The following is a 16755-nucleotide window of genomic DNA, read 5'->3' on the forward strand; positions in this document are numbered from 1 at the left end:
AAACTCTTACATCAATGGAAGATCGCTTTTGCTCTGATGTTTCCAGCCAAACTGAGAATAGACACCAAGGACAGCCGCAAGGTATTTTTGTGCCCAAAACAAGGTCTGTCTTTCATAAAAACAATGGGTGAGTAACCATTTGGTGTTTCCCATGTGAGTGGATCGACTCGCTGTTCATTGACTCGACTGATTGAGGAAGCAGGGCATAATATTAGTTTCTTTTTGTATTGGTTCCGCCTAGTGGCTGGAGTTTGTTTTGTGGAATGACACTCCAAGGGACTTTTGCATTGACTGAATTTTTTCGGGACATTGTAATGATAACATCATCTGCTGCACTCATAAACAGCCGGCTCACTGAACATTCGTTTGTCTGTCAGAGGAAACTGAACGACTTATATATCAGTTGGAATTTGTTTTGTGGAGGAACATACATTTGAGACAGTTCTGTGAATGAATCTACACATTATTTGTGTTTATTCTGCCTATTGCCTTGGTTTATTTTACAAAGTATATTCTGCGCAAAATTGAGTAATCCAATGGCAAAGTTGTCACGGGGGCTCTCGTAGGCATACATGGACCTTTTGAGTTTAGAGGGATCAACGCCGGTTGGCACTGTCGTGCGTGGGGTTAATGCGCTCGTTTTTTCTTTTTGTTTTGTTCTGGGGGACATTTGGGGTTTAATTGTTGCACTAATGATGAAATGTGGTCTTTTATAATATAATTTTTGGCAAACAATAAATTTTTTCTATTATATCAAAATGTCTAATGTTAATATGAGTTAATATAATAGTCTCTCTCCACGTGGAATGTGAATGGCTTGGGACACCCCATAAAAAGAAGGAAGGTTATTTATTTTCTTAAACTTAATAAATATGATATAGTGTTTCTTCTAGAAACTCATCTTTCCCTGCAGGAAGCTGGAAAATTTGGGAAGATATGAGGTGGACATGTTTTCTTTATTGCTGATTATATTGGGAGGAGACTCAGTCCTTGATCACAGTGAAGCAAAGGTGTGTAAGCCCCCTAGAGCAGCATTGACGATTCACAGGATGTGTAAAAATCTTGGTCTTACAGATATTTAGAGACTTTTGATCCCATCTGGTAGCGACAATTTTTTTCCCAACAGTCCATAAGATTTATTCTAGAATAGTTTTTTTTTTTTTTATACCGAAATTCCTCATTTCATTTGGAAACATGTTAGTCTCAGATAATGGCCTGGTGAGTTTAGAGGTGCTGCCACATACGGAGAAAAATAAATCATATAGTTGGTGCCTTAATGTATCCCATTTGCTAAATCCTGATTTCCAACAAATGTTAAAGTCTGAAATCAATGTGTATATGGAGACCAACTGGTCCTCATTATCTTCTGTGGGTGTGGCTTGGGAGGAACTTAAGGTAGTTCTTAGGGGTCGGATCATACAGTATGCCTCATTCATCAAAAAATCCAAAGCACGAGAACTTTTGGAGTTGGAAGGAAATATTAAAGTTGCAGAGGCAGAGCTGAAGTGCCGTATGTCATCTGATGGCCTCAGAGAATTGACCCGATTGAAATACAGATATTATACTATTTTGTCGTGGAAAGTGGAGTTTTGGTTATACAGGGCAAGACAGTCATACTTTGAGTCGGGGACAAAGCAGGAAAATTTTGGCTAGATATGTAAGTCAGAGAGAGTTCTTTTCTACCAGACCCTCATTGAAATCTGCTGGTGGTGAAATATTTACCTTGGCCATTGATATTAATAATGCCTTTAAAGAGTTCTATCTTGATCTTTATATATAGACATCTTATATGTCTTTGTCTACTGCGGAAGATATTAGAAACTTTGTGGAACCATTAGAACTCCCTAAATTGATGACTGAGCAAAGAAATTTGGCAAAGTAATTAAGGCCTTGCCTACAGACAAGGCTCTGGGGCCAGATGGCTTTGCCGCTTACTTTTTTAAATCTTATGCTACAGAACTGGCTCCACTTTTGTTAGAAGTTTATATGGCATCATTAAAGAATGGAAAGCATGATATAAGCCCAGATTAGTCTGATTTTTAAAAAGGACAAAGATCCAAGCGAGTGTAAAAGTTACCATCCAATTTCCCTGATCCAGTTAGATATAAAAATTCATATCATGTGGTCATTGGCGAATTATCAGACTCCGGTCGCGGCCATCGCACTTGATGCCGTAAAGGCATTTGATATGGTAGAATGGGACTTTCTCGGATTTTGTAAATATATGGGTTTGGAAATACTTTTATTGGATGGATTAAGTTACTTTATAAACACCCTGTAGCAGCGGTATAAACAAACTGATTAATTTTGGGATGATAGGCGCACTCGGCAGGGTTTCAGCTATCTACTGCAGATCTACTATCTCTCCCTGTATTTTTTCCACTCTCTAATTTCATGCAATTTGATAGCATAGTGAAGTCCTTCATTTGGAATGGAAAGCATCCCAGGTTATATTTCAATAAGTTACATAGGCCGGTTGACAATGGTGGGCTAGGCCTACCCAAGATTTTATTTTATTATTATGCATTCGCTCTCAGGCATTTAGCTCATTGCTCACTTCCACCAGAGAGAGCCCCTCCCTGGTTTGGAATTGAACAGAAATTTCTTATTATGCCCTTAATTTACTATTACAAAGCCTTTCTATTAAAATAAATGGAGAAGTTAAGTCGCACCCCGTTATCTCGCATCTGCACGCACTATGGACAAAAGTGTCTAGAGTGTTAAATTCAGACATTTATTTAAATGTTGCCTCGAGCATACCAGTCCCCTTTCTGATGGTCGGAGTGGATTGTGAGGGGTGTTAATATGCCTGGTGACCTATATGAGATTGGAGTGATGAGATTGTTTGAACATTTGGTCCAACATTTCAGGATTCCTAGATCTCAGTTCTTCGGGTACTTACTGCTGCGCCATCTGCTCTATACTATTTTTGGAAGTAGCAAACACCCCCCTAAAAGGGCAGATACTCTAGAAGTGGTGATTACTGCTTTTTGAATAGGTCATGAGACATCAGTGTACTACTTGTTAATTCAGAGTCTGGGGATGGAGCTTCAACTTCTCTCAAGAGGATATGGGAGAGAGATTGAAACTTGGTATTTGAGGAGTGGGTGTGGGCTAAGATTCTATAAAATGTCAAGTCTACATCTAGAGATTCAAGGGTGCATCTGATGCAATTAAGGATTTTAAATCGATTGTATTAGACCTTCTCTAGATTGTATAGACTTGGTCTTAAAGATACCTCCACCTTCTGGCGATGCCAAACAGAAGACGGGGACGCAACCCATATTGGACTTTTGGTTGAAAATTCAAGCATTTTTGTGTAATGTGTTGGACACACAATTTTCATTTTGGCCCAGACTCTGCATTTTGGCCATGTGAGAGGTTGTGTCCTGGCCGGAGTTATGGTGGCAGGCGAATAATTCTCAGGGGTGGAAGACAGCTGGGGTACCCTTGTTTAGGGAGTGGTGCGGGGAGATGGGTGAGGTTGCGACATTTGAGGACGCTCAAGGTTGGGAAAGTGGGATTTGTTTAATAGGAAGTGGGGTGGATATTTAGATTTTTTGGTGGGTTTTCGGGGAGAGATAGTGGAGAGGGATTTTTTATTTTTAATTTTTAGTTTGCTGTGTATGTGCACTCTTGTTTTTTGAAAGTATATATTTAAATTTCAGTTTGTTAAAAAAAAAAATGTTTTTGTTATAATTGTAAGAGACCACTGTAATGCGTGTTTGTGTCGGGTGGGGGGTGGTTGTTCGGGGGAAGGGGTTTTATTTATATAACTGATTCCGTATTGTATGTTTATTGTTTTGTGTGGATTGAATCAATACAAAATTTAATAACAAAGAAAAAACACTGACAGGTGAAGTGAATAACTTTGATTATATTGTTACAATAGCACCTGTCAAGGGGTGGGATATATTAGGCAGCAAGTGAACAGTCAGTTCACAGTCAGATCTGAGCGATGGACAAATTGTGATGGCTAGACTGGGTCAGAGCATATCCAAAACGGCAGGTCTTGTGGGGTGTTCCCAGTATGCAGTGGTAAGTACCTACCAAAAGTGGTCCAAGGAAGGACAACCGGAGAACTGGCGACAGGGTCATGGGTGCCCAAGTCTCAATGATGCCTGTGGGGAGCGAAGGGTAGCCCGTCTGGTCCGATCCCAAAGAAGAGCTACTGTTGCACAAATTGCTGGAAAACTTTATGCTGGCTATGTTAGAAAGGTGTTATAATGTTCAAATCTGCTGCTAACGTCTTGGTGCGAGATACCACAGGGCAGCTTCAGAGGTATTGTGGAGTCCATGCCTCAACGGGTCAGAGCTATTTTAGAGGCACGAGGGGGACCTACACAATATTAGGCAGGTGGTTTTAATGTTGTGGCTGATCGGTGTATCTCCTTTTGTGTTCCACAGAAGGAAGAGTGGTTTAGTGGTTTTGAAACGTCATAAGAGTGAGTAAATGATGACAGAATTTTTGTTTTTGTGCAAATTATTCCTAAATGTTTAGGGTTTAAGACTAGGTTTTAGACATCCAAAATTGTGCAAATAGTCTTACCTTTATCTCACTGTATTAAGTAATCGTTTGTGTGTCCATGTTTGCAGGTTTGGAGCAGTGTCTGCTGGGATGCTGTGTGCTCTCACCACACTATCACAGCAGCTGGAGAGTGAAGGAGCCGTGGGTGTCTACCAGGTGGCCAAGATGATCAACCTCATGAGACCTGGAGTCTTTACCGACATTGTGAGTGTTTATATAGCGTATCAGGTTTATACCCTTTATAATAAAGAAGTAGATCATATCTCAGTCATTGAGAAGAGGAAATTTTTTCCTGCTTTTCACCAATTTAGCTTATTTTGCGGACGTTAAAATGTATCGCCCGATTGTTTGTGTGGCCAGACATCACATGATGTAAAAAATATATTAAGCTGGTGATTTGATGTTCTTGCTAATCAAAACTTCTGGAATGATGATTTTCAAGTTGACGACAGTGTTTTGCAGTCAGCTAAACAACTGGAGACATCAAAGATGAATTTTATTGGCTATATAAATACTTTTTTAGATATATTTTAGAACAGTATGCACCTAGTTAGTGAAAAGTTTTACTTCTACAGAAATATTAGTATTTTTAAAGTATACGTATAAAATCATGACCACTCGTGTGGAATGAAGAGTTCAGTCATATCGGTAACCTACCTTATAAATGCTCTTTTATTCTTTTACTCTTTTAAGGAGCATGGGCGCCTCATGGGGACAGCCATGTTAGCATCACATAGCCTGCTGAATACTACTCACTTAATCTCAGTAACTGCCCTGTTATTGGATACTTTCAATGGGGGGGGTTCTGACATAGACAAAAAAAAAGGGTTAGGAATCATGATTGGCTGTACTAGCAGAGGGGAATTCGTGTTCAAAGTAAAATAAGAAGGGTTGTCAGACCTAATAGAAATTTTGAGAGGGGCCTCGGATGACATATTTCAAGCACTCAAGTTTCAGATGTGCCATCACCTCTGTCATCCAGCGTTTTTGGGACGGTGGTGCTGCCTTCTTCCAGTTGAGATGAATCAGTCATCTAGCCAATAATGTGGAGAAGGCTAATAGCCTCCTCCTTATTCGCCGGTAGCTGCGTCTCTTTCGGCACCAGAGATGGAAGTCAAAGGGCTGGGGGCGGCATCCCTGTTGCAGAAAAATTGGAATGATCAGAATACCTCTGTCTAGAATTTTGTAAGTCTGGGACATTCCCAAAACAAATGACTAAGGTCGGCAGGCTCTAAGTTACATCTGGGTCAAGTTGAGCCTGACCCCGGATACATTTTAGCCAACCTGCTCATGGACAGATGGAGTCTATGTAGCACCATGAATTGCAATAGCACGTGTCTGATGCATATTGAAGATGAGAGTACCAGTTCTATTTCCCTCTGCCAGTCTGCATCTGAAATTACTATTCCCTGTTCCTCCTCCTACTGCTTCCTTATGTGTCCAAGAGATGGGCAAGCAGACCTTTGAATGATCTCGTAAAAGATGGACACCATACCCCTGCGAGCAGGGTCCATATTCAACACCTCATTAATCCAGCCACCCTATGGCTTTGATGAAGCTATGGACCTGTAAATACCTAAAGAAATTGGACTGAGGAATATCAAAATCTGTCCTTAACTGCTTAAATGAAATTAAGACGCCATCTTTGAAGAGGTTCTTTACACATTTAACCCCCTTTCTATACCATAGTTGAAATGCCAAATCTATAAATGAAGGGGGGAACATTGGGTTCCACAAGATGGTTGTTGTCGGAAGGGCTTGTGTACTATTAAAGTGAATACTGAACTGCAACCATATCCTTGGTTATCCATGGATGACCGGATTATTCGTAAAGTAACGTTTACTTTGGGGTATTGGGGCACAAACTATTGAACGTAGTAATACTAGGTTGCATGTGTGTTGCTCCATAAGCGCCTAAACTGGAGCTTTCTCCTCCAAAATGTCAGAGATCCAGAATGTCATCTTATGAGGGTTGGCTGCCCAGTAATAGTGCATATAATTTGGCAATGCCAATCCTCCCTCCTCTTTATGTCTCTCCAGATATTCTTTCCTTATATGAGGTATGACTTTGTTCCAAATAAAGGTCGAAGTACACTTGTTTAAATCCATGAAAACTTATTTGGGAATGAAGACCAGCACTGATTGAAATAGAAGAAAGAAGTGATAAGAATTGATTCTGCCAGCCAGCGATAGGAGATGGGTTGAGCACCTTACCATGTCTTGTTTGGCCATATCAGATGCTGATTTAAAGTTACTGGTAAATAGATCATTGTACATTTGTTTTACCCACATGCCTAAATAGGATAATTTATCCAATCTTACTGAGAATGGAAAAGATTGAAATTACATTAGCCGTGCTCTTTCATTAAAGGGAAAAAGAAGGCTCTTTGTTAAATTGATTTTAGATTCCAAAAATCTCCCAAAATTGGAAATAATCTTAAGAGCAACTGTATGGAGGAATTTGGATTTGACAGAAATAGGAGGAGATCATCTACATAAAGTGAAAGCTTGTGCAGCTGTCCCTCCCTATGTATTCAAGCTAAACTAGCTGTATTTCTTAGTATATTAGTGAAGGGTTCAATGGCGACATCAAAGAGTGGAGGTGACAGAGGGCACCCCTGCCTTGTCCCATGAAAGAGAGGGAAACACTTGGATATTATACTCTTAGTTTGTATTGGAGAAAGCAGGTCAGTCAAGAGTAGACCGCCAATCATAACAGTGGCCCTGTACTGTCAAGTCTTAAAGGAGAAGCATGACCTAAACCAAGCGTTTCTGGGAGAGAGTCCAAATGAGGGTTTTGTGCAAAACACTTTACTTTTATTATAAGTTAACCTCATGGAACATATTAAAATAATTAAAAAGGTATGTCATGACCCCTTTAAGTATCAAACTTATCTCATTCCACACCGTTTGTGCTACAAACTACTTTTGTCTGTTGGATGACAAAACAGGTCAAAATAAAAAAAAATCCTATGGACATACATTGAGCCATATCTTGAAACCAGAGACTCTTTTGACTTGCGGCAGTAAGTAAACACTTAGCAACAGCTAAGTTTAATCAAAAACTTCATTGTTGTTCAGAATATTCCTCTGTGCCTCATTCTTACATCCATGTGTATATGATTTGTCTCTTAGGAACAGTACCAGTACCTTTACAAAGCTATGCTCAGCCTGATAAGCACTAAAGAGAATGGATCCAGTCCCATGTCCCTGGACAGAAACGGCAGTATGGCCATGTCTGAAGAATCGGACCCCGCGGAAAGCATGGAGTCCCTCGTCTGAAGCCCCCGAAGAGGCGTGAAGAGGCACTTAATCTAACTTTGTAAAACTTCAAGGACTAAGACAGACTTTTTCTGAGGCCTTTTTTGCCAGAACACTTGGTTAAAAGAATAACCTGATTACTTTTTTACACTGATAAAAAGTTTTTGATATTTATTTTTTCGCCATTTTATGTCTTAATGTTATCCTACTGAACATTTGCACCGACGTTTTTGAGTTCACAACAAAAAACAAACAAAACACAGTTCTGTCTAGTTTGCACTATGAAAATATCAGTGTTACTGCCTATTCCACCATCTCAGTCACTGTCAGTCGCTCTGTCTCACTTTAATTCACTATATCTCACTTTCACGCTCCTTATTTTGACATTCCATAATAAAGCTGCTCTCCGAGGCTTTCGAAATAATCACTGCAAACAAAAAGTATCGTCCACACTCACCTCAAAAGTTGAAAGAAGAGATTAAATCCATGTACAACTTGCATTGCTCAACAAAGACCCACCGAAAAACGTCAAATTTGAGCAATGTTTCTTACATCTGTTTTGCTTTGTTTGATTGCTTTGTTAATTTTACACTCCCCAAATAATATATCTCTTTGCTCATTATGCTTCTAGTTAAAACCTATTTTACTTTCAAAAGGTGGTATTAAAACAGCTACTGTGAACTTTTGTATGATTCATATTCCACTTTTAATATATATGAATATATCGTATATCATGATACCTTGTGCTTTTGTAACTGTTAACTGTCTCGATGAGCAGCCATCACAGTTTCCGATGACACTCAGTTAAAGGACCTGCTTCTTTGAAGGCGGTGCAGAGCCCATGACCTCTCTAGCACCCCCTGCTGGTTTGATTTCTCCATTGCTTTATGCTGCAAGCTGCTACTTGTGTCACTTGAGTGCAACTGAATGGGTAATGACATTATTTGAAGCATTGCCTATTGACTCATAATGTAGGAATTCATTTCTTCCCATGTCATTTTGTAATTTTATACTGCTCTTGTTTTGTTCTAATTGTTTTAATAGTTCACTCTCATAAGCCGTCCTATAACTTCAAGAGTAATGTATGCGAGTCTCTTGATGCCTTCTGTACAGTCTCATTTAACCTCTGCAGGTGTGTGTATGTGTGTGGTTTTGATTGGTTTTACTGAAAAAAATGTATCCACATGACTCAGTCCAAACATTTCTTCACTAAACATAACATATTAAGTATAATTAAGTCAAGTTTGTCCTCAAATACCACTAGGAAAACAGTTATAGTAACATCATAAATGGTTCTCTAATGCCATATTACACAATGGCCTTGCTAACAGAAAGCAAATGGGGGGACCCATGATTCATTAATTTTTACCAAAGACTACAATTGTCATTTACTTCAATCATCAAATCTGTCGGCAAGTCTTTATTTTTAATATTGGATAAAGTAGTTTTAAAAAGAATGTTTTGGTAGTGTCTGGAGAAACAACATGACATAATGACACTGTTGAAAATGATGAAGCCACATGCAAAATAATGTTTTGTTTTGCTTTACTTTGTTTTATTTTGTTTTGCTTTGCTTTGTTTTATTTTGTTTTGCTTTACTTTGTTTTGTTTTATTTTGTTTTGCTTTGCTTTGTTTTGCTTTATTTTGTTTTATTTTGTTTTGCTTTGCTTTGTTTTATTTTGTTTTGCTTTGCTTTGTTTTATTTTGTTTTGCTTTGCTTTGTTTTATTTTGTTTTGCTTTGCTTTGTTTTATTTTGTTTTGCTTTGCTTTGTTTTATTTTGTTTTGCTTTGCTTTGTTTTATTTTGTTTTGCTTTGCTTTATTTTGTTTTGCTTTGCTTTGTTTTGTTTTACTTTGTTTTATTTTGTTTTGCTTTACTTTGTTTTGCTTTACTTTGTTTTATTTTGTTTTGCTTTGCTTTGTTTTATTTTGTTTTGCTTTGCTTTGTTTTATTTTGTTTTGCTTTGCTTTGTTTTATTTTGTTTTGCTTTGCTTTGTTTTATTTTGTTTTGCTTTGCTTTGTTTTATTTTGTTTTGCTTTGCTTTGTTTTATTTTGTTTTGCTTTGCTTTGTTTTATTTTGTTTTGCTTTGCTTTGTTTTATTTTGTTTTGCTTTGCTTTGATTTTTGTTTTGTTTCTCTACTACAATTTTGCTTGGTTGAAAGCTCATTCTTATTTGTTTTTGATAATGCAATTAAAGTAAAAATATTGAGAATGTATACAAATGCTAACCTTTTGATGTGAAAAAAGAAAGCTGTTGAATTTTTTTATGTTTTAGGGTGATGATGTCATGCTGTTAATATGGTGAGGATGCACATTGAAGGTGTTTATTCAGTTCATGTCATGTTTCTCCTAAGTAGGAGGCTAAAAATTAAGTCACATCTCTCCAACATTTGGGGTAATATTCTGACATTGCTAGTATATCACGTAAGGTAATTGGAGGTGATGAGTTGCATTTTAAAATCTTTTCTAACAGTTATGTCCTGTGGTGTCCATTTTTTTCCCTTTTTTGACCTTGCAGTAACACTATACTTGTGGATTGCATCTGCAAAAATTTTTGCATTATCATGTAAGGAAATGTACATATATTCTGTTGCTTCATTAACCCCTTTGAAAGCTTTTTATCCTGATATATAGCCACAAACTTTATATTTTCATATAATTTTTAGTTTTTTTTTGTTAGTTTAATTCTCACACCGAGTTGTATGCTTACTGCAAAATGTCCCCGATTCATTCAGCAGATTGCTGGCATCCCATTCCAAACACACTCACGTCAGTCATAATCTAAGGCAGTGATTTTGGTATTTTTATTTTTATTTTTTTATTTTAATAAAAGCAAAATTAGTTTCTTTGTCCAGAAGTGCAATAGATTAGCTATCGTTAGTCAAAGAATAAGTTTATCCCATGCAAAGCAGGTGGGTGTCACCATCACATCCTCTTTTTGTAATCTGAAATAACAAAGCGAAAGTAAAAATTCGCTTTTTGTTTGTTTGTTTTTTTGTTTTGTTTAAAGCTATATCAAAGCATTCTATTATAGTGTTATTTAATATGTAAATTGTATTGCTATACATAAAATAAAAATATGGGTTTTGATGTACTTTAAGTATATCTCCATGTTGTCCATTTTGTGGAGTGAGTCTATGATATATTTGATGTATGCGATTTGAAATTCATTGGTTTTATATTGGGAATATTTTTTACTTTTATTCTTTATAAGTTCCTGAATGAAACTACAGGGCAAATGTTTATTTTTACTACTTTTATTCATTGAAATGAACATTTGAGGGTGCAATGAACCACATAATATCATACTGCAGTATACTTTACAATGGGAGCTCAATGCATGGAATACTGTATGCCACAAATAAACAGGATGTTATGACCATAGCATTTAGTACCTCTCCAAAATTGAGTTAAAAATTCTAAATAACTCTTTTTGAGATAATAACTGGATGCCACTACTAAGAGTACACGCATATTCCATTCTGAGCATTCTGTCTTGTTTTGACTGCAAAATTGAAAGTATATAACTGCCTCCCAGTGTTCATATTTTAGGTTTTGGTTATCCTTCTGAACGTTTTTAGGGGGCTAAGCACCAAGGTGCTGGAATCCTATTGTATTTGTTAGGATTTTATTATTATTATTATTATTATTAGGGATTCAAGCACGAAGCGCTGAACCACTATTGAAATGGTAAGGATTATTATTATTATTATTATTATTATTATTATTATTATTATTATTATTATTAGGGATTCAAGCACGAAGCGCTGAACCACTATTGAAATGGTAAGGATTATTATTATTATTATTATTATTATTATTATTATTATTATTAGGGATTCAAGCACGAAGCGCTGAACCACTATTGAAATGGTAAGGATTATTATTATTATTATTATTATTATTATTATTCTGCCCTAAAACTGATGTGCAGATCAAACAGTAAGGACTAGAGTAGTACTCCGGCTGGCTAGCCATACGCATATACTCTCCCCAATCGAACAAAGGGGGTGCTACAGGGAACAAAACAAAACAAAGAAATTACTTTTTGGGTCATAATTCTTAAACCGTAAGGCCTAGAAACAAAATGTGTTTTCCCTGTGATTCCTTGCGTAATGACAACATTCTGCATTCTTTCGTTTTCCCATTATTTCGATTGCTTGACATTTATTTTTTAAAACAAACTAGTCCTAGGTCGTTCACCCGATCGGAACCAAACCAATGCCGAAAGAGTCCCAATATGAAAAGTTATCAAAAAAGCACAGGTTAGGCTATGCCGAAACATTCATAGTGGACGTGGTCACTTTTACTAAAATGGTTATAACTCATGAACGGAATGAGATTTTATCTCTTGTCTCTAGCTCTTGGTGACACTATAATAATTCACAATTTAAAAATGGCTCTAACTATGGAACCGTTGTTCCGAAATGTTGCATGCAATGTCTTTGTCCAAGGTGCAGTCAATTTGAGGACAGTTGCATATCTTGAAAAACATGGCCACCATTGACCAAAAAAACCCAAATCATAAGGACTAGAGTCTTGAAACTTTGGGGAATGGTAGTACTTCAGCTGCCTTGCCATACGCATGGACTCGCCCCGAACAGCCAAAGTGATCCTGTGATTCCTTGAGTCATGGCTAATCTTCTGGAATACCATAACATTTTTGCTCTGCACTTTTGTTTCCCCACTATTTTGGATTGTTTGAGGGGGAAAAAATCTAACTTGTCCTAGGCTGTTTGCCCGATCGGAACCAAACCAGTGCAGAAAGATTCAGCAGAGTCCCAATATGAAAAGCTATCAAATGAATTTTTATCTTTCGATTCATTGTAAAACTTTAAGCCAAAACATATGTAGTGGGCGTGGCCACTTTATTTGGGTGCTGGAATCCTAATGTATTTGTACCCCACCCCCTAACCACCTTTATATTTTCAATCATATCTCCTCAACAGTATGGGCTAGAAACAAAATTATTCCCTCTGAATCATTTAGTCAAGCCCAATAAAATGTATATTTCATGTATATAAATTTTATCTGCTATTTAGATTTTTCTAAAAAAATATATTGTTTTTCAAACTCCTAAGCTGTTTGTCTGATTCGCTTGGAAATTGGTATACATCATATATGGACCCTTCTGGCAAAATGTATCAAAATTATTTAGATACATCAAATCATCACAAAGATTTTAGAACATAATTTAATTCATTGATCAATATCTACTCAATGCAGGAACATTTTGTTCTATTTTTGATGCTTGTGTGTGCCCCACTGCCCCTGTGAAAAAAATGCTATTTGTCCTACTTTGATTAAGGCAGTTAGGGTTTAAGTTAAGGCCCGGGTATCAATTTACCATCATGTGGTAAATTGTATCAATTTATGATGTTAGGAGTCTCTATATCTTAAGAAAATACTATTTTTGAACAATGATAAAGGCAGTTGAAATTTGACTCTTGGCATCCACTGGATGTATTCTGTCCAATTTATTTTCATTTTTTTCATGCTCACCAAGAAAGTCTAATGACATGACAATTTTCACCAAAATCAGTTTTCTGCATCACTTTAAAATGATCTGGTAATTCAACACTGGTGGTCAGTTCAGGGTGTAGTATCAATTGTGTCCACTAGAGGGAGACACGAGGCAGGTAATCCTTGAGAGTTCCTTTGCTGTGCGAAATGTGTCAATGTGTGCTTAAATGATAACAGAAATAAAGTCTAGCCACAGCAAGTCATTGTGAATCAGAAACTTAGACAAAATAATGTATTTACTGCTATATTCATCTAATCTGCCAGATGCATTACAACAGTCGAAAGCGCAACATTCTGATTACATAATTGGCTGCTTTAAACAACAGTACAACCCATTGAAGAAACGGTACCTATGTCCCTCACACTCTCATTTTCATCTTGTCGAAAATCAAAAAAGATAATACTGTGAATAAGATGTCATGTTTGCTTGGCCCCTGATGATTGGCGCTTGCGGCTATATTTTGTATTGCCTTTCCTCTTTGTTCTGTGAAAATAATCTGAATGATCCAAATGGCTGTAATTATTACAATATCTAATTTAGCTGTTAACCACTATAGATTTAAATCAGGACAAATAATGACATCTGGGGCATGTAAACAATAATCATGGGGAGACAGGGCTAATTATGTGTTGGAAGCCATGAACAATGCAAGGGACAAAGCTAAGTTAAAATGAAAATATACAGATGAATGGACTGTCGGATTGTATGTTTTTCAATTTCCAAACTTAAGTACTAATTGTTTTGTGGACTGTGGTTCTTTGGAGTAATTTTTAACAGTGTAATTTGGAAGGGATGGCATCTACAAACAAAGTACATCCCAGAATTTCAAATTACCACAATATAAAACTAAAATTTGTGAAATACATGCAGCAAGAAAAGCATACAGTGGCCCAAAAATGTAACACATTAAACGTGTATGCATTTCATTGCATTGGATAGAAAATATAAAACCAAGTGACATCACAAAACAAATGGTCCTTCTGTTTTGTTTAAAATTTGTGTTTGTGTTTTTTTTTAATTTTTTATAAATGCCATTTGGTTTGATGTTTTTATATAATACAAAAAATATTTATGCATTTATAATGTATGCTTTTGGGGGACACGTTACACTTTTATTGTGACTTCATAATGGATCTGCTTCTATAGACAAAAATGACAGGTTGGTTTTGAAGAGAAGTCTTTTTATGTATTTTCAAAACAAGCCAAAACAAGCCTTTCATTTGTGGTTGTGGTCTACATAAAAAAAATCAAAACATCATCAAATCATGCATCAAATTAAGCTTTTTTATTTCTTTCTAATCTGTTCTTTATATACAGTACTATAGTGTTATTATTAATTTGAGATTTCAAGGGATAGTTAACCCAAAAATTTTAAATCATTTACTCACCCTCATGCCATCTCAGATGTGTATGACTTCTGAAAAACACAAACAAAGATTTTTATAAAACTTTTTCAGCTCTGTAAGGGTTAGGGGTTGTATGGACCATACAATGGAAGTAAATGGTGACCTGACATTTCAAGCTCCAAAAATCACATAAAGGCAGCATAAAAGTAATTCATATGACTCCAGTGGTAAAATCTTTGTCTTTCAAGCAATATGATAGATGTGAGAAACAGATCAGTATTTAGAGTAAGTCCTTTTTTTACTATCAATCTCTACTTTCACTTTTACTTTCGCATTCTGAAAGTGAAAGTGGAGATTTGCTGTAAAAAAGGATCAGTTTCTCATCCAAAGTGATTGCATCGATTGAAAAGACATACAGCTCTGGAAAAATTAAGAGACCACTTTTGGATTTACTATTTATAGGTATGTGTTTGAGTAAAAGGAACATTTTTGTTTTATTCTATAAAGTACTGACAACATTTCTCCCAAATTCCAAATATAAATATTGTCATTTAGAGCATTTATTTGCAGAAAATGACAACTGGTCAACATAACAAAAAATAATAATAATTCAGACCTCGAATAATGCAAAGAAAACAAGTTCATATTCATTTGTAAACAACACAATACTAATGTTTTAACTTAGGAAAAGATCAAAAGTCAATATTTGGTGGAATAACCATGGTTTTTAATCACAGCTTTCATGAGTTTTGGCAGTGCTCTCCACCAGTCTTTCACATTGCTGCTGGGTGACAAAAATTCAAGCAGCTCGGCTGTGTTTGATGGCTTGTGGCCATCTAGCTTCCTCTTGATCACATTCCAGAGGTTTTAAATGGAGATTGGGCTGGCCATGACAGGGTCTTGATCCTGAATGTGTGGCATGGAGCATTGTCCTGCTTGAAAAACCTATCCTCAGCACCTGGGTATCTCATCGAGTATTGACGCTGACTACCACCACTGGAGTCACAAGTTCGAATCTGTGCTGAGTGACTCTAGCCAGGTCTCCTGAGCAACCAAATTGGCCCGGTTGTTAGGGACGGGAGAGTCACATGGGGTAATCTCCTCGTGGTCACAATTAGTGGTTCTCCCTCTCAATGGCGTGCGTAGTAAATTGTGCGTGGATCGCGGAGGGTAGCATTAGTCTCCACATGCAGTCTCCGTGGAGTCATGCACGACGAGCCCTGTGATAAGATGCGTGGATTGACGGCCTCAGAAGCGGAGACAACTGAGACTTGTCCTCCACCACCCAGACTGAGTAACCGTGCCACCACGAAGACCTACTAATTAGTGGGAAATGGGCATTACAAATATGGAGAAAAGGGGATTTAAAATAATAATAATACAAAAAATCCTCAGTGTTGGGGAACATTGTCAGAGCAGAAGGAAGCAAGTTTTCTCCCAGGACAACCTTGTTCGTGATTTATTTTTATTATGACGCACATAAATATAATAAACAGGAGTGTCTTTTGTTACGTTTTTCCTTATTACTTCCTGAAACATACATATAATGTACAGTAGACATTGACGTATCATAATTTACAGCAGACTATCCCGATTCAAACGAACCCAAACACAACATAATTTGATAAGTAGATATTGAAATATTCCTCAAAGAGTGTGCATGAAAAGACAAAGAGGCACAAGAGAGCACCCACACCCCCCTCCCACCCCACCCCCACATGATAGTTTTATGTTTGCCTGTTTGTTTTTCTTTTGTTTAATAAAATCACTTATTTTACTCATTCCTTTGTTTGGGTCCTCCTTCCAGCTTATGTACCGTGACAGAACAATTCGACCACTAATGGAACCAGCAGGAATTCATTTTTTTCTGGTTTGCCAGATAGCTGCCAAAACTGAAAAGCTTTTTGGTCTTCGTCAGGGGAACCAGCTGGTGAGTGAGCATTCACTGGAATTTCTAGCGTTGGGCTCAGGTTTGGGCTTCAACCAGGATTGCCTCATTAATCTCTTTGTGGCTGGCCTGCTCACTAAAATCAGTTGGGTTAAAAATGACCCAACACATAGCCCAATGGTGGGTTGATATAGCACCAACCCA

The 16755-nt window shown here is 37.1% G+C and overlaps 1 protein-coding gene across 1 annotated transcript in view; it reads left to right on the top strand.

Annotated features, from left to right (window-relative positions):
- Positions 1-10878, top strand: part of LOC127626152 (receptor-type tyrosine-protein phosphatase gamma-like) — a 370169-nt gene extending 359291 nt beyond the window's left edge. Inside the window, exons 28-29 of the mRNA XM_052101735.1 lie at positions 4597-4732; positions 7664-10878. Coding sequence (XP_051957695.1) covers positions 4597-4732; positions 7664-7810 — 283 coding nt within the window. The 3' untranslated portion in view covers positions 7811-10878. The remainder of the gene's footprint in view (positions 1-4596; positions 4733-7663) is intronic.
- The last annotated feature ends 5877 nt before the right edge of the window (positions 10879-16755 follow it).

This window comes from Xyrauchen texanus, chromosome 32 (genome assembly GCF_025860055.1).
Source record: "Xyrauchen texanus isolate HMW12.3.18 chromosome 32, RBS_HiC_50CHRs, whole genome shotgun sequence".
In the NCBI taxonomy this organism is placed as follows: domain Eukaryota; kingdom Metazoa; phylum Chordata; class Actinopteri; order Cypriniformes; family Catostomidae; genus Xyrauchen; species Xyrauchen texanus.